This window comes from Cavia porcellus, unplaced genomic scaffold (genome assembly GCF_034190915.1).
Source record: "Cavia porcellus strain 051 isolate PalLab524CR breed Dunkin Hartley unplaced genomic scaffold, mCavPor4.1 scaffold_32, whole genome shotgun sequence".
In the NCBI taxonomy this organism is placed as follows: domain Eukaryota; kingdom Metazoa; phylum Chordata; class Mammalia; order Rodentia; family Caviidae; genus Cavia; species Cavia porcellus.
In genome coordinates, this window is record NW_026947515.1 from 36,625,684 (window position 1) to 36,650,268 (window position 24,585).

The 24,585-nt window shown below is 53.2% G+C and overlaps 6 protein-coding genes across 11 annotated transcripts; 1 reads left to right on the forward strand and 5 right to left on the reverse strand.

Moving 5' to 3' along the window:
* Positions 1-34: 34 nt before the first annotated feature.
* Phf23 (PHD finger protein 23) lies at positions 35-4,276 on the reverse strand. The gene is made up of 5 exons (XM_063241889.1): positions 4,053-4,276; positions 2,530-2,561; positions 2,325-2,417; positions 922-1,759; positions 35-822 (listed from the first exon to the last, which is right to left on the reverse strand). Exons 1-5 carry the CDS (start codon positions 4,084-4,086, stop codon positions 608-610), a joined length of 1,212 nt encoding a protein of 403 aa, XP_063097959.1. The 5' UTR covers positions 4,087-4,276; the 3' UTR covers positions 35-607.
* Positions 4,277-5,118: 842 nt separating this feature from the next.
* Positions 5,119-7,099, reverse strand: Gabarap (GABA type A receptor-associated protein). Its single transcript, XM_063241896.1, has 4 exons — positions 6,890-7,099; positions 6,255-6,333; positions 6,000-6,118; positions 5,119-5,598 (listed from the first exon to the last, which is right to left on the reverse strand). Exons 1-4 carry the CDS (start codon positions 6,977-6,979, stop codon positions 5,533-5,535), a joined length of 354 nt encoding a protein of 117 aa, XP_063097966.1. The 5' UTR covers positions 6,980-7,099; the 3' UTR covers positions 5,119-5,532.
* A 1,044-nt stretch (positions 7,100-8,143) lies between these two features.
* Ctdnep1 (CTD nuclear envelope phosphatase 1) lies at positions 8,144-14,775 on the reverse strand. The gene is made up of 8 exons (XM_063241893.1): positions 13,976-14,775; positions 11,228-11,294; positions 11,014-11,132; positions 10,734-10,805; positions 10,210-10,326; positions 9,981-10,092; positions 9,083-9,167; positions 8,144-8,779 (listed from the first exon to the last, which is right to left on the reverse strand). Exons 1-8 carry the CDS (start codon positions 14,075-14,077, stop codon positions 8,719-8,721), a joined length of 735 nt encoding a protein of 244 aa, XP_063097963.1. The 5' UTR covers positions 14,078-14,775; the 3' UTR covers positions 8,144-8,718.
* Positions 13,714-20,741, forward strand: Elp5 (elongator acetyltransferase complex subunit 5). 6 transcript variants are annotated; one of them, XM_063241890.1, is made up of 8 exons: positions 13,714-13,999; positions 15,416-15,476; positions 15,559-15,639; positions 16,976-17,196; positions 18,494-18,675; positions 19,518-19,613; positions 19,748-19,848; positions 20,434-20,741. In XM_063241890.1, exons 1-8 carry the CDS (start codon positions 13,729-13,731, stop codon positions 20,546-20,548), a joined length of 1,128 nt encoding a protein of 375 aa, XP_063097960.1. In that variant the 5' UTR covers positions 13,714-13,728; the 3' UTR covers positions 20,549-20,741. The 6 variants fall into 6 exon arrangements, with proteins under 6 accessions (XP_063097960.1, XP_063097962.1, XP_013004214.1 ...); XM_013148760.2 differs by lacking the exon at positions 13,714-13,999 and adding an exon at positions 15,015-15,114; XM_003466267.4 differs by lacking the exon at positions 13,714-13,999 and adding an exon at positions 15,162-15,324.
* Cldn7 (claudin 7) lies at positions 17,281-23,071 on the reverse strand. Its single transcript, XM_063241895.1, has 4 exons — positions 22,456-23,071; positions 21,642-21,806; positions 21,466-21,550; positions 17,281-21,362 (listed from the first exon to the last, which is right to left on the reverse strand). Exons 1-4 carry the CDS (start codon positions 22,676-22,678, stop codon positions 21,200-21,202), a joined length of 636 nt encoding a protein of 211 aa, XP_063097965.1. The 5' UTR covers positions 22,679-23,071; the 3' UTR covers positions 17,281-21,199.
* On the reverse strand, positions 22,782-23,688 carry LOC134474331 (collagen alpha-1(III) chain-like). The gene is made up of 2 exons (XM_063241894.1): positions 23,397-23,688; positions 22,782-23,221 (listed from the first exon to the last, which is right to left on the reverse strand). Exons 1-2 carry the CDS (start codon positions 23,671-23,673, stop codon positions 22,833-22,835), a joined length of 666 nt encoding a protein of 221 aa, XP_063097964.1. The 5' UTR covers positions 23,674-23,688; the 3' UTR covers positions 22,782-22,832.
* Positions 23,689-24,585: the final 897 nt, after the last annotated feature.

The window sequence follows — 24,585 nt, forward strand, 5'->3', positions numbered from 1 at the left end:
GAAGCCGCCCTTCCAAGCAGGAGTTAGGAAGGGCTATAAACACAAAAGAGCCCACTCTGCTTTATTTACAACACATAGGCTGTCTGTACAAACAGGTGGCCAATATTACCAAAAACAGTAGAGGTGAGTGAAAATCATCACCTTTCTGCTCTCCTTCCTCACTTGGCCTGGCTCTGGTCACCCCCGTTTTGAGCTACCATGCTCAAAAGGGGAAGTCCAAAACTAAAAATACAACTGGTGTTTAAGAAAATAAATGGGGAGTGAAATAGATGAGGGAAAGGAGTGCTATATTTACACTAGAGTTTTATAGACAACTGTCCTATCCCAATTCGAACCCTGGCCCACAAAGCGAGGCAGGTCCAAGGGGAGCAAGATCTGGACCCAGAGAGTCTCCCACCCCAAACAGCAATAGGTCCAATTTCAAGTCCACCAGGTGAAGAGGAAGGAAAGGTAAGGAACCAACACTCATTTCCAAACAAGTCTCCCTTGGGAACTTCTGCCTCGAAGTGGGGACAATTTCCACACCTAGATCACAGACTGAGGACCTTGAGATTCATTTCCCAAGTTATGCTGTCATTGTGGAAGTTCCAGCCTAGAGATGATGATGTCAGGGCTCTCCAGACTTAGGAAGCCCCCCTAACCGCCGGGACTCCGGCCGCAGTTCCTTGCATTTCTGGCAATAAAAGAAGTCAGGGACATTGGTCTTCTTAATCTTAGCACAGGAGAGATGGATCCATGTCCCACACAGGCTGCACTCAATCATGGGGCGCCCTGCAAAGGGCTTTCGGCAGTAACATGTGATCAGATCCCATGAGTCATCACCTGGGGAAAAGAAGATTTGTTTGATGTTCTGCCTGAACTTTTGGATCTTCAACACACCCCACCCTCCCCCAACAGTTCCTAGTACCCCAAACCTCTCACCTGATTCTACCATGATGTCCTCATCCATCACCCGCATCTCGCCTTCGCTGGAGCTGGCATCTCCGTCTTGGCTTGTTTCAGTGCTACCCACCTCTTTGACTTCATTGTCTGTGGTCGGGGCTCCTTCGGGGTGGACTACAGCAGGGGGCCTAGGGGCTTCGGGGGGTGTTGGGAGCACAGGAGCTGGGGCTTCACCCCCAACTACTGATGACATCTCTTCCTCCTCCTCCTCTTCTTCCTCCTCCTCCTCCTCCTCTTCAGAGTCTGTATCACTGGGGGGTGCCCGAGGAGGACCAGGAGGTGGGAGTCTGTCCCCCCGCTCTGCCTTTTTCAACTTCCGCTTCTTGCTCTTCTTGATTCGAGATCTCTTTTCCCCATCCCCAGGAGCTGGCCGAGGCCTTCGTAGCACCCCAAAGCCAGCCCCACCTCCTGGCCCCAATTTTCGGTTCTTTCGGTCCTTCTTTCGAGGCTGGGAAAGGTCCCCTTGGGAAAGGGGCACTGGGGTGAGAGCAGCAGGGGGTCGAGAGGTATGTGTCAGGGATGTAGGGGACAGCGGAGATGCCACTTTGGGCCCATCCAAATCAAAGAGTGAGTCCTTGAGCTTCATCTTCTCAAGCAAGGTGGCACTATCAGGGGCCTGCAGACGAGAGAAAGTGGACCTTGGGGGTCCTGGATGGGTGGGACCTGTTTGAGCTGCCCTTCTTTTGGATGACTTAGCTTTCTTAACAAAAGTCTGGATGGTACGAAGATCTGAAGGGGCCGAGTCCCAGCCATCACTGTCTGCTGCACTCTCACCTCGCAATGGAGAGCTAGAGCCAGAGGCTGGCCAGTCACTTTCCTTAAAAAGAGGAAAAGTCCAAGTGAGCAGAAGCCTGTTGTCACCTCAGCCCTCCACAAACCCAGCCCAAACGAGGATTAGAGCTAGCCCAAATAACCCGCCTCAACCACAAAATCTCACTGTACTCAAGATTGATCTTCTCTCCAGCTGCCACCGGTTCTCCTCATGGCTACCTGTCACTGCTGTTGAAAACGAGGCATCCCTCCAGTGCTCCCGGCCCTGGCTACAGAACAATGTACTCCGGCCAGTCCAAAGCTGCATTTCTTTAGCCCTGTTCCTTTACAGCCTCACTTATGTTACCATTTTCAATTCCCTAAAACTTATCCAGAAACATCTTTTATTAACAACAACCAATTCATTCCAAAGCCTTGACCAAGGCCTGCAGACCTCCTTTATCACTTCCCAAGTCAGCAGCTACCGCCCTGCACGTTCCCTTCTCATCTTCCTCCAGCTTTCCCACCGCAGCCCTTCAGAGCTTCCAGGTTCCCGAATCTGTACCATTGTCAGTACTGCTCCTCCAAAGTAACACAATCCTGACTCAAAGCAGTTGTTCCCTTGTCCCTACCTCTTTGCTAGGAGGAATATAACCAGCATAAGCCAAGACAAAACTGCAGAATTTGTTGAAATCCTCAATTGTTCTCCGACGTTTCTCTGGTGGCTGAAAGGAAGGAAGCATGGATTACACTGAAGCCAGACACCAATTTAACAGGGATTTGGAGGAAGGGAGTATTGTCAGTGATAGTAGCCTGGAAAGGTAAGGAACGTCGTACCTGAGACTCTGGCTTAAGTGTCGGAGGTGGATCTGTGGAAGCAATAAAAGCTCAGTCAAGAGACTAGGAACAAGGTGTGGAAAACCCCACCTTACGTCGGGTAGGTCCCAAGCGAAGCCCTCCCTCTCAGGTCTCAGCTCGGCCAGTAGGCCCCCAGCTAGGCTGGCCCCGCCCCAGCTCCCCCTTCCGCCCCAAGAGGGGCGGAGCCTGGGCGCGGCGCCCTCTCGGGCCTCGCTATTACGCTCCCCTTCCCCCAACCGGAGGCTGGGCGCCCCGCCCCCCCACGGCTTCTCCAGTCTACTCGGATCTCCCAGCGCTCCACCCGCCATACCGCTCCCAGGCCGAGCCCGAGCCACCGCCCGCCCCCGTCCTTCACACGCGTCCAGAGCCCGGAGTTCCTACCCGGCCTCGCTCCACCGCCCCAGGCCCTCAGAGATAGCACTCGCAGCCTGCCGGCCCCCAGGGTCCAGGATGACCATGCTGAGCCGCTCCCCGCCCTCCGGCCCCTTCCACTGGAGCACGAGGCCAGACGCGCCCCTTACTCCCATCCCAAACACTCACGGGCACACACACACCCAACGCTACTTAGCGTCCAGCACAGACCTGAGCGATCGAAGCCGGACGCGGCCCCACCTGCCCCCCCCCCCACGCTGCCCACAATTTCGCCGTCCCTCCGCCCCCATCCGGGGCTTTGGCCCCTCCCCGTCTAGAGCGCTCAGGCTCCCCGCCGGGCCCCCGGGCCCAGTTCCGAGCTCCGTCGGCCTCCGGCCGCCACCCCCCGCGCCGTATTCACCGAGTCCCTAGGCTACGGACCCCTCAACTCTAGCCCCCTCCCCTCAACCGGCTAGTCCACCGCAGCCTCCGCTGCCCACTCACCCTCCACAACTCCCAGGCTCCAACCCTTGCCGACCAACCCCCCCACCGCGCCCGCAAGTCGCCGGTCCTAACCCCCCCACCCCGCCCCACAGCCCCCTGCAACTACCCAGCTCGCCTGGCTTCCCAGCTTTCTCGCCCCACAACTACACCCGGGTACAGGTCTCTTCCCCATAGACAATACCAGACCCCTTCTGCCTACAACTACCTGCCCACTCTTCCTAACAATCACCGAGCTATCTCTGGCGGCAACTACTAGGAGCTCCAGCACCACCGTCACAAACTCCCCCACCTCGGGCAACTACCGGGCCCCTCACTCAGTCCTCTGCTACGTCCTCTCAACAACTCTCCTGCACCCAGATTCCCCCAACAGCCCAGCTTCAGGGCCCCAACCAGTGTAAGGCCCTTTTAACCCCAGAGTTTCCAGCTCCTAGCCCTTAGCCCCCACACGCACAGCCTGATCTCCAACTATCTCAACCAGTCTCTCGCTCCCTTCTACAACGACTCTAAACTAGTCGGTCTCCCACCTCCAGGACCCGGCCCCCGACCTCTTCCTCGCACTCCCTCGCAGGGCTCAGGGCTCGACCTCCAAGTTTGCCAATAGATTCCTCGCCCGCCTCCCGTCTACTCTGAGCCGGTTGAGAGCTCACCTTCGGGACTGGGCTCCGCCATGGCTTCCAGCATCGCCCCCTCCCGTCCTCCCGGTCCGGCGTCCCCCTCCCCTAAGCCGAAGATTCCCGTGCTGCCTCTGGTGTTCGGTAGTCCCACTGCCTCGGTCCACAGAAGTGTCCGCTTCGACCCAGTTAAGACTTCAGTCCGCTAGCCGCTGCCGCCACCTCCCTCTACCACCGCCTCCCGCACTCCCGGACCGGGCCCCCTCCCCCCGCGCCGCCGGCCGCCTGCTCCCTCCTCCTCCCTCAGTCCTCCTCCCCCTCCCCGGCGCCTACACGCAGTGCACCAAGGGGTTTGTAGTTCCTCCTTGGGCAGCAGAAAGAGGAACGCATTAGCCTCCGGAACCTCAATTCCCAGCAAGCTATGCAAGGCGCAGGCGCAATAACCTCTCCCCGCCTCCGGGGAGTGGCGGGGATATGGGGAGAAAGAGGGGGTAGGCGGAAGAACGCGCACAGGATAGTGGGAAACGTAGGCTGGGCGGGACCGAGGAAGACGGGATTAGAACTGTCGGCCACCATACAGTCTCATTCTGAGCCTTTCTTCCCCAGGGGAACGCCCCACTTCCGACCGAGCAGAGAGATGACTACTGGGAGATGAAGTTCTCCTGCTGATAATGGCTCCCTCCTCCCAGTTTTCCTCCCTGGATTTCCATTCCACAGGCTTCCACATGTGGGGACAAAGTCTGCAAGTGACATGCAACTGAAAATAGTTCTTTTATGGTTTCCTACACTTCAACATCTCTTACTTCATCCAGAATGACAAACTTGATTATGTTCATCTAAAAGATGTTAAAACTTTCTCCATAGGAACTCACAGTAAAAAAACTTTTTTTTGCATTGAAACCCAATAGTATTCCATTCATAATAAATGCACCATTTTTATGCAAAGAAGGAACTTGCCCATCAACAAAATATACCAAATATATTTCTATGCCTCTATCCTAGACCAGTTATTTTTCTTTCCATACCACTGAAACCCATGATACCTCTGAAACTTAAAAAAAAGGGGGGTGGGGGGGAACAATACAAGTCAAAACTCAGTTCATTTGGTGGTTTCCTCTTTATTGATGTGATGTCTACCTTCCTTCCACAATTTCAATCCTTTCCATTACCCCCCAAGAAAGAAGGTTGTCAAAGTTGGGATTCTGACCCCCTAGACAGATAGAAAGGGAACAGAAACCAAAACAATCTCTGGGTGTGACAGACTGACAATCAAGAAGTCTAAACCACTGTGGGAAAGGATGGTAAAGAAAGGGGAACAAAAGGAGAAAAGAGATACAAAAGGCCATGTTCACCATTACTCCTCCTGCTAACGGGCTGGACAGAAAGCCTTAATCTTTAAGAAGTGCAGGTCCTGAAGAAAGGAGGTTGTGTATGAGCCAGAAGGAGGTGAAGATCGGGGAAGGGGTGCCACCTCTTGCTTTGTAGAATAGAACCTCCCACCTCAGGGGTAGCAGCTTCACAGACCGTAGACACTTTCATCACTGTAGGCAATGTATAGAAAGAAGTCTTCTTCATGGTGTTCCTAAGATGAGAGCAAAAATGGTGTTCATGAACAGCTCTCAGGAACTTGAACCACTCACTGTGACACACTCTTCAAGCACCATTCCTTTTAAAGAAGACGCCCCCCACAAAGTGCCACACTAACCAGACCCTAGCAAGCAAACTGTATTATCCCTGCAGCAGCCCTAAGCAGAAAGATCGCCAACTGTTCCTTAGAGTAGGTAGAGGAACTGGATAAAGTCCCCATCTGGACAGTTCCTCCAGCTCACTGATCTTCTCCCTCACTGCTCTGTCCAAATCACAATTCAGGACAATCATGAAATTTTAAGGCAAGCAGGCCAGTTGTTCCAAGAATCGCTGACCTATTACTTTCTTCCAATCAAGCTCTCCCAAGACTCCTCTCCGCCACTTCCCAGACTATACCTGGTATAGCTGACCCATTGTGGCACTGGTGGGTGGAATAACATTGTTGACAAAGAAAAACAAGGCGTCCTCAGCTCGGAGATGAATTCGCTTCCGGATCAAGAAGTAGAACTGACCAACTGCCAAAAATATAAGGTGCAAGAAACTCACAGAAATCATATACGCCTTCAGAAGACCTGCTGGTAGATGGAGCCTGCCCCCTCCCCAACGGCACTCCCACAGGAAGCAAATTCTGGTCTTGGGTCAGGTTCCTACCTGTGAGATCAGAAGGCACCAAGTATTTCTTTTTGTCCAGGTCCCCTATCCGAGCTTTGGGAGCTTTTTCTACTATCACCTGACAAAACAGAAAATTAAAATCAGTTAACACAGAATACAGCCCACAGCTCCACTTGTCAAGAACTCAAGCTACTATATCCCCAGAACTTAAACTATCCGAGACTCACTTCTTTGTCTCTCCACACACGGTGCTGCACTAAGTCTAGACATCCCGACCTCACTTGGCTCACCTACATATCCAGGATCAGTCCCTGAATGGTGTGTCATAACAACCAACTATCTTAACCAGAGAAGCCTGATGACTCGTCTGGACCAACCACGGAACCAGTCTGGCAAAGCTAGTTAACTAGGAAAATGACCATGTATATGACGCCCAGGCTGTCAAAACCTAAGGTCTTCACTCACGAATGCCAAAAGCTTCTCCCATCCACATCAGCTCTCCCCCAACTCTGTTCCTCGGTGCTCCTTTCAATCCTGAGTTCTCGGGCTAACAGTTTCAGGCGCACTCGCAGCCCCACCACAGATGGGAGCCAGACTCCCGCGCGTAGGTCCTAGATCGAAGCCCAGACTGCGGCGTCAGCGTCCCTAGCCGCGGCCCGAGCCACTATCCTCACCGGAACCCGGTCGGGGTATTTTTTTCGGATCTTCTCGCCCTCAGAGCGGCGCTTCTCGAACGGATGCTCCTCTTTGTACACGAACTTCATTCTCCCGGGAACCGGGCTGGACCGACCTAGGCTGAGGGAATCCGGGGAGGGGGGGCCGGGACAGGGGGCGGCGGCGATGGCAGAGTCGCGCGGGCGGACTCAGCGGAGCGATCCGCGAGTTTGCGCCACTTCCCTATTCACCAACCCCGCCCCCGACCATCCCCGGCTGCCCCGCCCGCTAAGATACGCCACTAGCCCAGCAGCTAACGCCACCATCGTAGCGCCACCCGCTGCCGGCCCGCCTCACGCCATTAGCGTAACCGCTTTGGAATCAACTTGAGGGCTGCGCAGGCGACGTAGCAGACGTAGTTGGCTTTTGTTATCGGTGAAAATAACTGAAAATAACTGAAAACCTTCCCCCCCCCTCCCCCCAGGAAGGTGGCGGTGAAAAGAGGTAGATGATAATCCTGAGACCTGGTTCTCCAGAAGTTCTTTTCAGCATTAACGTAGAAGAGCTGAAACAATTACAGGCCATTCACGAAACGTGTTGCTACGGTGAAGGCGGCCGTTAAAACCAAAACAAAGTAGTACCCAAGTGGTGGAGACGAACTCAAAATAAGAAGAAAGAAAATACATGCTTAGACACAGAACGCCTAGAACCCAAGAATGAGCGGACCAATAGGGACTGCAGATAAGGTTAGCTCGGAAGGGACTAGACTACCGCGGAAGAACACATTCTGCTTTGCAGCCTCAGAGAAATCATGTGATCCCTGGGAAGGGCGGGGCGTCACGTGGCGAGCGTGAGGAAGTAGAGCCCGTCCTGGGAGGCGGGGAGCCGTCGCCCCGCCCCGCCCCTCGGCCCCGCCTCGCCCCCGGAGGCCGGGATGTCAGCCGCCTGGGGGCAGAGCGGTTCGACTGTCCACGTCAGTTCCTAGATGAAACCCAGCCTTTCTCCAGCTATAGGCCCTTTGTGGCGTCCAGATTTCTCGTTCTGCATGCTACTGCTGTCCTTTGCCAGCAGAGTTCTCGCTAGGGCATTCATCCTGTCACCTGGACCCATCCCATTAAAATACCTAGTGTCAGCTGTTCACTTCCTGTCCCTAGGCCACACCACCTTTCCTCCTCCCCCCAACAGCAATAGTCCCTGTCTCAGGAACACTATGGATTGTGAACAAAGTCCCCTCCCCTCATGTCCCAATACCCCAGAGAACGAGCTAGGGCAGCTTTGGTTTCAAAGTTATAATGCATGGTTTAAGAGAGAAAAGGAGTGGGGGAGAGCTCATTACAGCCTGAGGGAGTCTAAGGAGAGAAAAACAGGGACAGTAAGGGAGGAAAAGTTTGGGGAAGATCCAGTGGCCTAAAATCCCAATCTCCCACCCACAGCCCAGCCCTTGGAGCAGGAGTGAAGAATTCAGATCAGTTTTATACGAGAGTTTTTAAAAAATCAAATCACAACAAAGCTGACTTGGCTTCTCTTTGAGCCTTCTGGATCACTGTATGTGTCTCTCACTCCAGCCAGTCCTGCCTCCACCAGACTCTTTCGGCTGTCCATGGCCTCCGCCTGTCCCAGTCTGGGGTTTCCATGGAGTGTGAACACGAAGTTAGTGAGGCTGCTTCACAGTCTAGCCCATGTGTCCATCCAGACTCCAAGTGGAGTGTAGGGCTCCCAGGGCAGAGAGGGCTGGGAGGGGCAGACCCTGCCCAAGCAGTCCTCACACTGGACAGGGCATCAGCCAGCATCCCAAGGGCTCACCCTCCCTTTCCCCCCCACCCCAACTCAGGTGGAGGGGGAGCAGTTGTCACCAGAGCCTATGTTGGTGAAGGTTTCGGCTCAGCACGGAGCGAACGTCAGCGGTGAACCTGGGATGACAATAACGTGCATTGGTGGAGTACCTTAGAGTTGACATGTCCACAGACAGCACTAGCACACAGCAGGCCTCCGTGGAGATGTGGGGCAGCATTTATCACCACTTTCACAAGATGGAGGTAAGTTCAGTGTGACCAAAACCCAATGGGTAAAAGAGATGAGCTTTGGAGTACAACCTGGTCCAAACTCTCAAATTCTCAAGGGAAGAGCGGTCAGTAAGTAAAACAGGCAAATAATTTTATTCTCTTGGGAATCCCCCCATGACAGCCTTTCCTCAGAAATCCCGATTCCCTTACCTGAGGGCATCCAGCATGGGGAGCAGGTTGAGAAGGGCTGTGTCACTGGGGTCACTGAACCAGGATTTGATGGGGATGGCATTGTCTAAGGTGGATGAAAATACATATAAGAAGAAACAAAGGATTCAAGAGCACCTGGGGTTTTTACATGATGTTTCTTTACTTAGAAGTCTTTTCCTTCCAGGCTAAGCATGGTGGTGCATACCAATAATGCCAGCATTTAGGAAGCTGAGGATTGCTCCAAATTTGTGCTCAGCCAGCCTGGGCTACATAGTGAGTTCAAGACTAGCCTAAATTACATGATGATACCCTGTTTCAAGACACCAAAAACAAAACATGTTTTTATTCTCTCTCCAACAACCTAAGTAACTTCCTGATTTATCTTCACAAGAGTATAATCAAATATTAATCACCAGATCTCATACTCGGTTGAAGCTTCTAATCAAACTTGTTATTGTGCCTCACTTAAAACATATTCAACACAGGATGTCTGATTTAGGAAATGGACAGATAGGGGTGTGTCTCATTTGAAACAGAGAAACAACTTGCACTTGGGCCTATAGTATATCAGCTCTCTCAAGAACAAGGCACTAGCACTTGGGAGGCAGAGGCACGAGGATCACTGGGAGTTTAAGGCCACACTGAGCTACAAAATGAGTTCAAGGCCAGCCTAAATTGCAAAGTAAAACTTTGTCTCAAAAACAAAAACCAGAAATAAGGCCTGTGTCTCCTGCCTCCTACTTCTCTACATTCAAAATATGTCCTCAAGGATCTGACAATGGGGCTCAAGGTAGAACTTGCCTAGCATATGAGGTTTTGGGTTCCATGCCAATCACTCCCAAAGAAACCCTTCACAGACATATCCTCACCCTGCCAGACTCACCACCTTTCCCCATACCTGGGTGGCTCCTGTATGCCCCTGGGGAGTTATCCAGAATCACAATGCTGGAGAGGTCGCTATGGACCACAGAGAGGTCCTTGATGTAGCTGCCCAACTCCAAAGTGCAGTGCTGGAAGGCAGAGGATTATGCAGTACACATTCACACCTCCTCATGCCCCAGGCCAAGTACCTCAAACCCAGAGCCCTCCCTGGTGGCCTCCTCCCAACCTGTGTTCTAGGCCTTTACCTGTCTGTAGTATCTTCTTTTGAGAATGCTTCGGCTGTTATCCAATTTATCTGCTACTGCACAGCCATAAATCTCCATGCTTGCTGTGAACACCACCAGCTCATACCACTGGCTCACCTGAAACAGAAAGGGGATTTGAGAGGTATCCGATGAACAGATCCTTCAGCACAGAGTTCTCTTTCAGCCTAGTTTTGCAGGCCTGCTAATGACAGCAAACGTCTCTGGGCACACAAAATTCTGCACCCCATCCCAAACCTTCAAACTCAGTGCCTGAGGAATCCTATCCTTTAAAGTATAGAAATAGAAACACAAAAGAGCAAATGCATGTGAAAAAAACAGAATTCTGTCAGTACCACAAATGAACCCTGTCTACTCAAACTCTTTCCCTGTATTCCCACAGCAGCCTCCTCTCCAAAACTACCCCCACCCACTTCTCCTCACCCCTTCTTCCAAATCCCTTAAATTCCCAGAGCCCTATACCCAGTCCTACATCACAGAGCTTCCTTTAGCGTTCACACACTTACCACTTCTAAGAAGAAATCCACATGTGGCCTCTTATGTACAAAAAATCGGACAGGATGTTTGTCTATCACCACCTGTAGAGGAACAGAGAAAGACTGGGGGAAGGCCTGGGCACCAGGACAGGGGCCCAGCCAATATGCTAATCCCGGGGGGCTACTGCTATCCTTCAGGCTCACACTGGTGCCAGATCTTGAGAAACAGATGCTCTATGATTGGGGAGGGGAGCCCAAAACTGGACACAATAACAGGTATAACCATCGCCTCACTCCCACCCCCACACACCTTAAGGATGAAGTCAGGAGGCGTTCCAGGCCGCACAGTGGGCCTCAGGACCCCATCATGGTGGGAGTGAATAAGTGTCTCATCCAGATCCAGCACCAGGATCTTCCTTTTCACCTGGGCTGAACCACAATGCGAAGGGATAACATGAACTGACCTCACACAAAGTTGGACTCCTACCTCAACTTCAAGGCATTTTCCCAGGCAGCATACTCACCTAACCGATTCCGGGACACAGGAGATAAGGGGAGAATATCATATCGAACAGTTTGGTACTGAATTACCTAAAGACAGCAAGAAAGAGGATTAGGACCCTTGACAAGGAAATCTGCCCTAGTAACAGTAGCAGGTGGCAAATATTGACCATTTACCATATGCTGGGCACTATATGATTTAAGATTTTTCATTTAATCCCTAACACAAGCCTAATAGGGCTGGTGGAATAATCGGTGATAAAGCACTTGCCTAGCCTTGGGTTCAATCCCTAACACCACCAAAACAAAACAAAAAACAATCCTAATAATAGTAACAATAATAATACTGTGGTCATCCCTGTTTTACACATAAGAAACCAAAGGCTGGTGGTATTGCTTTGTCCTTGGTCCATACAGCTAGACTTATTTATTCAGCTCCCCAATTAGAATGAAAACTTCATGGCAGCATGAATTGTGTCTTAGTAGTGGTTTTCTCAGTGCGTATGACATTATAGCAAGGGTGGTCAGTTTACATTGGTAGCATCAATGACGCAGTATGGCGGTATGGCCAGGATTATTCCTTGAAGACTGATGTTGAGAACCTGCCCTCTTAACATGACATTATCTTGCTATGCTTAATAAAGAAATACATGGGTCCCCACCTTCACCTCTAAAATTCTTTGTGGCAATTCCCATAATGCCTCTTTCGGGAACCAAAAGCCTCACTCTTAGTAGACAGGGACTAGGAATCATAAGAGGAGATCCTTGGATCACTAAGGGAGAATACAGAATGAGGAAATCCAGAGGTGGTCAGGTCATATAAGTTCTTCTGGCTGAGGGTCACCAGGACTATTTTAACCAGCCACCTGTCCACTTGTGTCTCTGCTAGCCAAGTCACAAGTTGCAAAGAACCTCAGCCCTCTGAACAGCCTCCTTATCCTGGAACCCAGGGCAAGGCAGAGAACACCGGAAAGCCCCACCTGCTAGGGCGACAGATAGGATATAAAGTCAAAGTAAGGGCCGTGAGAGGTACTGGAGGGACAAGAACGGCATCACCTCGCCTTCTCGCTCTGCTTCTCCCAGTATTCTCTAAAGGCTATTTCCTAACACTCGGGTTTCCCCCCACAAAGCCGGGCTTCTCTTCTCTTTTATTCTAAGGTACAAACACGCTTTGCTCAATGCATAGACCCCAAACCACATCAGATGCTGGCTGTCCCTTTGGAAAGCAATGGACTTTCTCCTCCGTATACCAAGGCATCTTGCCCTTCTGTTCTCCCTGGGCCACGATGGGGGTTGCAGTGAGAACTGGAACAGCTCGGGTGTCCTGCCCTGCTATCTCGGGTTGCATATGCTGGGCATGTAGGGAATGCTCCAAGCATCTGCCAGAAAGGGAGTGGGGGAGGAAACCACACTGGAAGGGAAGGGAGGACAAAGGGCTGAGGGGTCAGTGCTGCCAAGAGACAGCAAGCTGCGAGTAACCAATCTTCCGATAGCTGGACTGGAGCACCATTCTCTACATCCAGAAAACTGATGTACTAAGGGAGAAGGAGGGATCTCAGAACAAGGTCGAGCCGAGAAGACAGCAGCCAACACAAAGCCCAAAAGCTCACCCTGCACTCACCTTAGCCTCTCTGATCCCAAATTCTTGGCTCCTAGCTTTCTTATCTCAGGGAAATACTCCTGCCTGCAACCACCATCACCCCAAATGATCCTTACCCTAATCCAGGAAGTAGAAAGAACAGACTGGTAGAGAATAACCCCAAAGTCAGGCCATTCCCCAAAACCAATTAAGTCCACCACTACCACCACCTAGGGCTTTCCTGGAATTCTCTTGACCTATACTGCGCATACTTGGTTTATATTCTTTCAGATTATACTGAAACATTCCAAAGATTACAGACTTCTATATCCCAGCTCACTCAGTTTTTCTCACATCCTTTCAGAGGATCCACCCCAGTGTTGTCAGAAAATGAGTACATTCATTAAGTTATTATATGCTTGAAGAATTTTGAATAAAACCTCCAGGTAGGGAGCCCAGAGATGCTTGTGTATACCGGAACCCATGGTACCCTTTCACAACGCTACATTCTCCCTGGAGAAACCAGCACCCCTTCAGAGGCAAAGCTGCAACCCACTGGCCCTACCTTTCTAACTAACGGGGATACTTTCATACGCTCCCTCTCACAACTAAAGATCCACCATGAACGCATTTTAGTCTTAGGGTCTCAAAATATCCATACATCCGCACTTACACTGTGAATTAAGTTTCTAGGACCTTTTTTGAGGCGTTCCATTAAGAAGGCTTTCCCAAGTTCCCATCCATGTTTTATCACATATGCCCTCCTACCCACCCCCACCCTTGACACAGAAGCCTGTGTCTCCAGACTAAGCACACCCAGAGGTTCCAATAGTAGGGTCTTTCAGGAACCCACACCAACAGTTCTGGATGCCAGCAAACAGGTGTTCTCCGCCACTCGGTTTCTTTAACAACAACTCCAGCTTTCTTAATAATGCTCCACCCACTATGTTAGCCCCCAAGAGTTGCCAAATTCTGCCCACTTACGCCCACTTACTCCCCCTCCCCCGATTTTATTTGTATTATAAGGGTTTTCCTCCTCCCTATCTCACGCCCCGCTCAGGGCATCCAAATGCTGTAGCAGAAAAGGGCCCTGCCAGGACTCCTTTCCTAGGCCTGAAGGCCGAGTACTTTGCGAAACCCGGGAGCACCGCGGACAGAGGGCCCCACTACCGCCAGCACCCCCTCGGCTCACCGTGCGGATCTGCCTCCGCAAAAGGTAAATGAAGAAGCTCCACAGCTTGGCGGCGAAGGCCACGAACGTACGAAGCCCCAGCAGACACTGTGTCCGCATCATCCCGATGACCCCGGCACCGCCGGCCCCGGGGCCCCCGCGGCCCAGCTCCGCCAGCCCCCCGGGGGCAGCCCCCCGCCTCTGGGAGGGGGAACAGGGGCCCCGAGTGGCAGGAGTGGCTGCAGAGAAGGGCACCGAGCGGGCGGCTTAGAAAGCCACCTCTGGAGAGGGGAAAGCCCAGCGGAACGGGGAGCTGGGGGACAGGCGTGGGCAGCCCGCGGGGGCCGACATGGACGGGGGGACTGGCACCGACGGCTTCGCGAAGGTTGCAGGCCGAGACAGGTCGGGATAGGACGGGGTCCTCCGAGACCGGGAGGGAAGGGGATGGAGAATTGGGGGAGGGGGTAGTGGGGGAGGGGGAGGGAGACGGGAGGGGGAGGGGAAAGGGAAGCGGAGGGTGGCCCGCTGCGCAGGCGCGCTAGGGGGCTGCCCGCGGGAAAGGGGGGGCGGGCGGGGGTAGCGGCGCGAGATGGGCCGCGGCGGCGGCGGCAGACAGGCTGGCTTGAGTAAAGGAGAAGGAAGGAGGGGGAGGGGGAGCCGAGGGACGCGGAGCCCTGGGCCGGAGTGGCCTCCCCCTCCCCGAGGTCAGAGGTCCCTTAGCCGCTGAAGCCTGGGGCTGCAGCCTCTACCACTGGATTTCCTACTCTGACAGGCGCCATTTTGCCACCCAGTGGCCTCCCTCCTCCTCTTCCCCCTCCTCTTCCCCTCTGACACTACTTCCGCTGGTGACGTGTATTCGCTTCACCGGGACTAATGTTCCCTCTGCTGGGTCTTATGGGGGTAGGGATAAGGAAAGCCAAGAGCACCCCAACGCGGCTGCAGCATCGCGCACGCGCAGAAGGCAGCCGCGGGGCGGGACCTGGAGCCAAGCCACGAACAGCGTGGGCGGAGCGGGGTGAAGTCAGTTGACCCAGGCTTTTGACCGCCGTAGGGGAAGGGCTCGTGCGACGCCCCTAACGGCTCTTGGGGCTTTGTCACGGTGAAACGAGACCTGTTGTCGTCCCTACGTCTCCATTCCAAGAATCTGGAGGCGTTCTTTCGTATGACCCTCCCCTCTGCAAATAGTGAACATAAAATCACCTTTGGGTGCAGACAGCCCCCTCCCAGGGGTGGGCGGGATCCTTAACGTCCCGCCCCGTTCGCTGGGGTGGGCGTGGCCGTGACGCCATCAGACGGCGTCTGAGTGGGCGGGACAGCAGCAGAGATGCTGGAGTCGCTGGTAGCGTTCGGAGGATTGGTACTGCTTCGGGGTAAAGATCTTAAGCACAGAGGCAGAGACCGGGGGTAGATGCCATGACGGGTTCGTAGGGGCGGAAACCTGAGGGCTCTTACTTTCCCCAGATTCCATAGAGTGGGAGGGGCGCGATTTCTTGAAGGCGCTGATCAAGAAATCTGCACTGTGGTGAGTATCTGGCTGAGCCTCCCGCCTTCCCCTGGGAAGGGAGCCTGTACCCCACTCTTCGACTTTCCCCCTTATCTCTAAGTGGAAAACAAATTCACGTCCTGGGCTGTGAAGTCAGCGAGGAAGAGTTTCGAGAAGGTCTTGACTCCGGTATTAACAGCCGGTGAGTGCAAACGGGGAGACAGAGCGACAGATGCAAGCTCTCTGCTGCTAATGGACTGCATTTACAGTAACAAGCACTGAATCTAGGATGTAGTAACAGCCATTCGCTGAAGGAATAGATCTGGATTTTTTTTAAAAGATAGGGTCTCAATATGTAGTTCAGCCTGGCCTTGGACTCACTGTGTAGCCCAGACTGGCCTCAAACTCGCGGCGATCCTCCTACTTCAGCCTCCAGAGTGTTGGGATTACAGGCCTGCACCACCCTGCTTGGCCTATGAATGTAGGCCTTTTAAAGGTGGTGAAAATTAATAAGAGGCATGATGGAGAATGGTGACAGTTTGAACGATACAAAGCAGCAATCCTGGAATTTAGGAATCATAGTAATAAAAGGTATCAGGATCATTCAGCTAAAGAGGTACTTAGGGGCCAGGGATTTAGCACAGTGGCACAGCACCTGCCTGGCAAGGTACTGAGTTCGGTTCCCAGTGCCAAAAAAAAAGAAAAAGGTGCTTGGCTGTAAAAAGTCTTACAGCGTGGGGCTGGGGATTTAGCTCAGCGGCATAAGCGCCTGCCTTGCAAGCAGGCAGTCGTGAGTTCGATCCCTGGTACCGATAAAAACAAAAAAGACGAAAAAAAGTCTTACAGCGTGTGAAAAGGAGTGGAGATGTTATCCCAAAGACAGGAGTCACTTGAAAATTTGGGAGAATTGTTATCAATTCTAGTGTTATCACCATATGTCTTAGAAAGACTAATCCAGTCTGTTAACACAGTGTGGAGGATGTATTGGAGGGTGGTGGCATGGAGCCAGGAAGATCAGGCTATTGCAGTAATGCGTGTTCATGCAGGAGATGTATACATATTGGGCACCAATTATAAATCAGGGTCCTGGAGACAGCAGTAATGAGACAGACCTATTCCCTCTCTTAAGGAATCTTAGAAAATAACAGTTAAGAGGAACATGGCATGACTTAAGAGTGAAGCATTTAGAACAAATGTTAAATTAGGTGACCTTGAACAAGTAGTAATATCTAACTTACAGCTTAGGCTGTTGGACATTAGAGTCTGTGCTTTTTTTTTTTTTTTTTTTTTTTTTTGTCTTTTTCCTTTTTATCAGTACTGGGTATCGAACTCACAGCTGCCTGCTTGCAAGGCAGGCGCTTATGCCACTGAGCTAAATCCCCAGCCCAGAGTCTGTGCTTTCAAACTTACCTCAGTAATTAGGTTTTGTGAATTTTTAGGGTACTAGGGAAAATTGAAAAAACAGCCACAAAGACTAGAGGGTCAGATCTGAGGTAGGGAGAAAGTATAATATTATGTATCTTACTTTCCTTTTACAGAGTGGTTTACCATGACCTCTTCAGAGATCCTCTCAATTGGTCAAAAACTGGGGAGGCTTTTCCTGGCGGACCTCTGGGAGCCTTGAGGACCATGTGCAGGCTGACAGATCCCAGACCTGTCACCGTTGCTCTTGACTCACTCAGCTGGCTGCTGCTTCATTTTCCCTGTAGCACAGTGTGCCAGACCCTCCGTGCTCTGTGCCATCAAGATTCCTGTGGTGGTGAGACCTTTGTCTTATCTTACACATCTCTTCCTGCCCAAGAATGGCCCCTTTTTCCTTTCTAATGTAAGAAGATGCATCAAGGGTTTTTCATCAGACTTTATTCCAACTCTTCAGCCTTCTTTATTCATCTCCTTCACCCCTTTAACAAGTATTAAATACATAGATAGTAGAAAAATAAAGACTGAACTTTGTGGTATCATTGCCTTCCAGGAGTTGGAAGTCTCATAAAAGACAGACAGGTAAACAGGTAGTGACAAGATAGTCTGATAGGAGCTGTGATCATATAGACAGGACACCTTAAGGAAGGAACTATCTCAAAGAGCAACAGGTAAGCTAGGCTTATCCGAAGAGGGGCAATGACATTAGCCCTGAAGTACACTGTGGGTTTTAGGGTTAGAGATACCAAGCTTTGTACAGAAGCGCTTAGTCTGGGGTGCTTGTTTCCCCTGCAGAAAAGTGGTGAGGGTGGAAATACAGCATTAGAATGAGCCATTGAAGTTGCCATGTGGTTTGGTCTAAAAACTGATCTTTGCCCAGGTGTGGTGGCAGAGGCCTGTAATCCCAGCACTCTGGGAAGCTGAGGCAAAAAGATCACAGTATCAAGCCTCGCCTGCACAAACTATCCACATAACCAGATCCTGTTTCAAAATAAAATACGAAAAAGGGACTGGGAGGGTAGATCAGTGCTAAGGCCCTGGGTTCAATCCTTAGTACCAGCAAAACATAAAAATAAAACCTGACCTTTGTAAGGATTAAAATGCTGTGTTAAAGTGTTTAGTGCGGTGCTGACAGTCCGTTAATGCTCCCAAAAGTGAGGGGAAGAAAGACACTGAGATCTTGGCAAGTTTCAAAAACTGCAGGTAGTTCGGTGTGGAAGAGATGAGACTGGAAAGTTAGTGGAGTTAAGTGCTGAAAGTGTTTGCTCCATCCTGAAGGCTCAGAGGGGTGCTGAACTCGGAGTGGGGCCGTGATCAGATCTGCCTTAGAGGAAGGGAGTGTATTAGGGTACAGGTGGAAAGAGGCTCAAGCAGGGCCATGAAACTGGCCTGAGTTAGGACTGTGGCAGCTAGGATGCAATGCGGGCCACCCCATCCTTTTCTGCACTGTCTCCTCCCAGGCCTCCACTGTAAAGGTTTCCTGCTGTCTTTCTGTCTTTTTATCTTTTCTTTTCTCTTTTTGGTACCGGGTTTTGAACTCACAAACGTGCGTTTGCCAGGCAGGCACTGAGGCCACCGAGCTGTATCCCTGGCCCCTCCTACTGTCTTGTGCCCTTCATTTTCTTGTCGCTCTGCAGGTGACCGTTCTCCAGGAGAACGGGTCAATGTGCTGGGTCTGCTGCATGAAGAGCTTCATGCCCCGGGCCCCCTTGGAGCACTGGGCAGCCTTGCCCAGATCGAGGTGAGCCTGCGTGGTACCATGGGCCAGGCCTCAGCCCACATCCTCTACCGGAAGCCCGGACATCGCCCAACTTATCAGGTGAGGAAAAGCCCTAGGAGGCTAGAGGTTAGGGTAAGAGAAACCAGTGGCATGATGGGAAGAACAATTAAAGAGCAGGCTATTTAACTGCGTACTTCCTTGTGGCCGATTTGCTTTTATGGTACAGATATTGAACACAGGGCCTTGTCCATGTACCCTTGCCACTCACTAAACTGGCTCTCTCCCCTTTCCTTGTGTCTTCTGTTACCTCTTTTGATCATCACAGCTGCCCTGTGAGGTAATCACTTTATCATCCTCCTTTCGAAGACCAGTAAACAATTCCAGGGAAATTTAAGTCACTTACCCAAAGTTATAAAGTGGCATAGCTAGCATCTGAACTCAGGATTGATTGACTAAAAGTTGTGAACCAATGAAAATAGTGTGTCTTTCAGAAAGTTGAAAAAGATTTAAAACAGGCTTTAGAAGTTGAGGGCATAGGCTGTAAGCAACCAGTTTAGATGATTAATAACTAAAGACATGAGAGCCTGAATTCTCTGGTTTATCCAGTAAAATGGGAAAGTACAATCAAGTGTGGTGGCACACACTTGTAATGCCAGCACTTGGGAGGCTGAGGCAGGAGGATTGCCCTAAGATCCAGGCCAGCCTGAGCTACATGGTGAGTTCATGGCCAGCCTGAACCACATAGCAAGATCCCATCTCAAAAAGAAGAGAGAGAGAGAGAGAGAGAGGAAAAAAATACTTTTTTTTTTTTTGTCTTTTTCCTTCTTATCGGTACTGGGGATCGAACTCACGGCTGCCTGCTTGCAAGGCAAGCGCTTATGCCGCTGAGCTAAATCCCCAGCCCTGAAAAGATACTTTTAACTCTCCTTTTTTCTCCCCAGACTCAATGGTTTTCCATCCTTCCTGACTTCAGCCTGGATCTCCAAGAAGGGCCTCCCCTACAGTCCCAGCCCCACCCAGATTCTCACACAGTCCTGGTATCTTAAGAGTGCCTGGGCCAGAGCAAGAGAACTTGGGATTTGAGAAAAGGAAACTAAAAGCTGCAGGGGCTGGGGGCGGGGTCAGAGAGTCCTCGAATGAGTCCAAATGGCAGCACCCTTTGTGTCTACAGGTGGACCCCACCAGTCACGTGACCTTTAATCTTCACTTGTCCAAGAAGGAGAGAGAAACTAGAGATAGCCTGGCTCTGCCCTTCCAGTTCAGCTCGGAAAAGTAAGACTGGGGCTTAGAGCCTGAATTCAGGAGCAGAGCCCAGCATCTGGGCCAGAGGGGAGGTGATGACAGGTTATTGATTAACCTCTTAGACTTTATAGGGGCTGAAGTCCACCCCAGGGACAAACGCAGGGAGTGGTTCCCTTCCTGCCCATACCTCCACAATGGCAGAGGGTCTTTCTGACCGGCGGGTTCTGGCTCCTGATTGTTCCCAGAGTAATGTGAGGCTGCGCTGAGCCAGACTGGAACATGGGAGGTAGATGCAGTGCTGGGCCTGAAAGCTATATGGGTGTGGCGGAGGCTCTGCTCTGTGCCCAGTGTGTGGGTATGTGAAGCAAGACAGCGGCAGAATCCTTGCCCTCGAGCTGCTAAGAGGTTAAGGTGTTGTTGGAGCATTAGATGAGCACCTGCCCTGCGTGGGTAGTGATTCAGTCCTGGCAAATCATGGGAGTGAGGAGATGGGGACTGTGACCAGGAAGTGGACAGGTTTGGAGTGTGGCTGAGTGGCGGTCACAGCCACGGGAAGAAGGCATCTGGACCTGACCTGTTGCCCGCCCTCACCGGCACCAATTATTCCCACCTCAGACAACAAGCCCTGCTGCGCTCTGGGCCGAGCCAGGCCTCCGGCCACATCTTGTATGAGCCAGATGCGTACGATGACCTGGACCTAGAAGATCCAGATGACGACCTGGATATTTGACAGTCAAATTTCACTGGACTGCAGTGAAGGGGAAAGGGGAAGCCTGGGCCCAGAACTGTCCTCCCTTACCCTGTCCCACCCCCTCTCTGTGAGTCAGGGAGCCGATGGGGCAGGAAAGGAAGCGGAATGGGGGCATAGGATAAGCCAAGAGAACAGGGTCCCTCCTTACTTAATAAAGTATTTTTTTAAATTACCCGGTAACTGCTTAACAAGAACAGGAAGTGGGTACAAGCACCTGAGTCTTTGAGTCCGGGGTGGAGGTGTTAGGTCTGAGGAACAGTGAAATGGGCCAGGACAGCCAGGCATATCACTAGTGCTCTAAAGGTAAGGTTTGGTTTGATTTTTTTCTTAAGTAAATGTTGGTTTCCATGTCCTGTTAGGATCTGGGCAGGAAGAAAGTAGAGGTCCAGGGGAAAAAAGCCTATTTTCCAAAACTTATTTTTTTTATTACTGTACAAAAAGCACACCCTCCTTTTTGTGTCTCCCCCACCCCACCCCCCCAGGGCTGTACGTGGTCTGCAGGGATGGACTGAGCCTGAGCTGGAAGCCTTTGTCCCGCTCCCTGCCCACAGGCTGAGCCCTCTACCCCAGATTCTAGAAGGCGCCTGGGCACACCCACAGCCTGTCTGCCTGGAGCCTGGCAACCCCAGCTCACACGTACTCCTTGGCAGAGGCAGACTTGGGGTAGGACTGGGAGGCGCGGTAGGAAGATTTGCTCTCACGCACAGGACAGGAGCAAGAGAGCAGTGCGCCTCCCAGGATGGTCAGAGCACACCCTGCCCAGCCAATAAAGACGGCAGAACCAAACTCATACCTGCGGAGAGAACGGATTGGGGTTCAGAGCCCTGGCCTGCCTTTCCCATCTAGCTACCCTGTCCCAGGCCTCCAGACAGCTCACTTCTGTCTCCCAGACTTACTTGGCGTTCACGGGAGTTAAAGGATTGTAGAAGTCTGTGATGATCTGATGCGTACACCATGCGCACGCTGAAAAGGCCGCGAGACCTGGGGAGACGGGAGAGGGAAGGTTCCTGCACTGAGCACTAACCCTCTGCCCGCCCTCCCGAGTGAGAAGCTGAAGGCCGCTGTCACTCACCTCCCACGATGAAGATGATGCCTCCGGTCATGGCTATCCGGGCCTTCTTGACTTTGTCGTCTCCCCCACAGCGAGTGCACTTCATGCCCACGGTGGATGCTATCATGGCCAGGAAGGCCAGGACCAGGGACAACACCATTAAGGCTCGAGTGCCTTGTATTGTCCCTGCCATGGAGAAAGACAGATGGGCGTCACTGACGGAAGTGCATGTGGCCCTCAGGTGACTCCAGGTGGCTTCAGCCACCTGGGAGGTCAGGGCCTGGGGCCTCTTCAGTGTCCCTGGTCTGCCGAGCTGCAGGTTCCCACCCCTGGCGGCACCGAGGCGACCTTCCCGCTCCAGCCCCGCCCTCTTCAAGAACCCGCCCGGGGCGCCAGGGTTTCGATGAAACTGCACCCGGTAGGGGGAAGGGTGAAAGGGGGGACAAAAAGGTACAGGTGGTCACTATAGCCTGGACTGCTGGGCACACATCGCGGCGAGTGGCTGGCCTGGCCCCAGGGTTTGTGGCTTCGATTTATCGACAGATAAGATTAGAGGTCACAGGTGGCAGCCCAGTTTTGACAACCATCATGGCACCTTTGCCCTGGCCTGGCTGGCACCCGGTGCCCCTTTTGGCCCAGAGGGATGGGGAGCCCAGGGGGTCTGGGTCCCGACCGACATGCTACAGCCTGAACCGCAGAGCTCCGGCCCAGCCCCTCTGCTCCCCAGACCGCTTCGACCTCCTCCTGCTTCCTGGCAACCCAGGGCACGGGCCTCGGCCTCTGCCACACCCTAGTCCGCCGCTCCGCGCCCGCTCCGTCCATCCGAGCGCCTTACCGGGCAGGGCAAGCACCGAGTCGTACATTTTGCAGCTCATCAACCCGGTGCTCTGCGTGACGCACTCCATCCACAGCCCCTTGTACATGGCCTGAGCCGTAATGATGTTGTCACCCGCATACGAGCTCATTTGCCACTGCGGGATGGCAGTGCTCACCACCAGGGCCACCCAGCCCAGCATTGCCAGGGAGAAGCCCAGTAGCTGCAGGCCCGAATTGGCCATCCTGCCCGCAGAAAAGACGGGACGCCAAGCAGGCGACCCAACAGTAAACAAAGCGTGGAGGCAGCCCCACAAAAGACAGCGTGAGATGCGCCTTCACGTCCCCCAAAGGCACAACCAAGTTTCGGGCTGGGTGACTGCAAGTCTTGCCCCTGAGTCAGCACAGGTCCACGGCTTCGGTGAGACGACGGCTCCGCAGCAGACGGACACGGCGGCGCCGAAGCGCTGGTGCCGCACGAAGCAGCCCCGAAGGCCAGGCGGTTCGACCCGGCGCTCCCAGCGACCCTGGTCTCCGAGGGGTCCGGGCCTGCGGGCCAGAGGCTGCTGCGCGGCAGGAGGCGCCCCGAGCTGGGCCGCAGGTGCGCGCGGCCAGGTGCGCGCGGACAGGTGCGGGCGGACAGGTGCGGGCGGACAGGTGCGGCGCCCCGGCTATATATGCAGGCGCGGGACGCGAGGGGCGGGGTGGGACCGGCCAGGCCGCCGAGGGTGACCTGACGTCATCGAAGGGACACCCACCTGCACCGGAAGTCCTGGCCCCCACTCCTCCTGCCCAGGTGAAGAGGAAGAAACCTGAGCAACAGGGTCACGCCCCTCCGCTGGCCGCGCTGTCCTGGCGGCCGGAGCGGGAGCGGTGGCCCGGAGGGAGCCGAGCTCCTGCCGCCGCGGTGACCTGACCGCCCTCCCGCACCGGGCTGCCTCCCCCGTGTCCCGCTGTGTGCACCTGGGCCGCCGCGGACCGAGCTGCGGGACTCCCCGGGACAGACAGCGGCCCCGCCACCCCACCCCGCGCGGCCTCCGCCCCGAGTGCTCTTTGTCCAGCCCTGCTTTCGCCTCCACCCTCGGCTCTTCTTTTTCTTCTCCTGCCCAGCCGACCCCACCTTCAAGGGCTCGGCCCAGTCCCGGGGGCCCTCCTCGGCAGGCCTGCGGGGTTTCCACTCCCTGCGCCTGGCTCTCAGTGCCTCTGCCCTGCGGGGAGGCCTCCACGGGCCCCTGGGCATTGTTCCGCAGCCACCACCTCCCTCCCTGCTAGCCCACTCCAGCCCCGTGCGGCTTGCTGACCGGGCCCCTCAGTGGCCCTTCTATATCAAGCCTCCTAGGAAAGGGAGAAGCCTCTGAGGAGCGCCAGCACGCAGTGGGGTACCCCTCCCCGGCCTCTTCCTCCTCCCGGCGAGCATGGGACAGGCTCGGCGCCTGCACTCTTCCATTGCTGGCCCTCCGGGTGGCCCTCAGTTCCATCGGGGACTTCCATTCACTCTGGCTTCTCCCAAGCTTTAGCCTCATCATTCTGTGCAACGGCGCCTCCAAGGATCTGGGCTTTCCTCCTTCCCGGTCTCCCACTTCCTGCTCTGCTCCCTTTTAGTCTCCTGTTGACCCGTGTCCAGCCCCTCGGAGCCCAGCAACACTGTCACACTTTTCGCCTTCCTGTCTGCACGGCCTGCTCCCCACCCTTTCTTACCGTTTCCCCCCAGCCGCCTCCTCCAACCTCCACATCTCTCAAAGCGCCTTTGTTACCTGGGTGCTCATTGGCTTTCCCCCCTTCCACCTCCGTTCCCTCACATTCCCATCTGTGTTCTTCCCTCTCAAACACTTCTAATCTCCTCCATCGGGGTTGTAGCTCGGGGGCACAGCACCTGCCTGGCTAGCATGAGGTCCTGAGTTCAATTTCCGGTACCAAATAAATAAATAAAAATCTTTCCTCCATCTAGTCAGTAAACATAAGGGGGGCCCTTCATGTTAAGCCAGGTGGTCTACTTTTGTAGAAAGTGCAGACCTCCACAAATACTTTGCTATTCTTGTTTATTGATTAATGATGAGTTGCCTTTTTTTTTTTTTTACAAGTGATTTGAAGCTCCAAAGTCCACTTTTCTTCTTGTTTGTTTAGCTTTTGGTTTTCTGAGACTATGTAATTC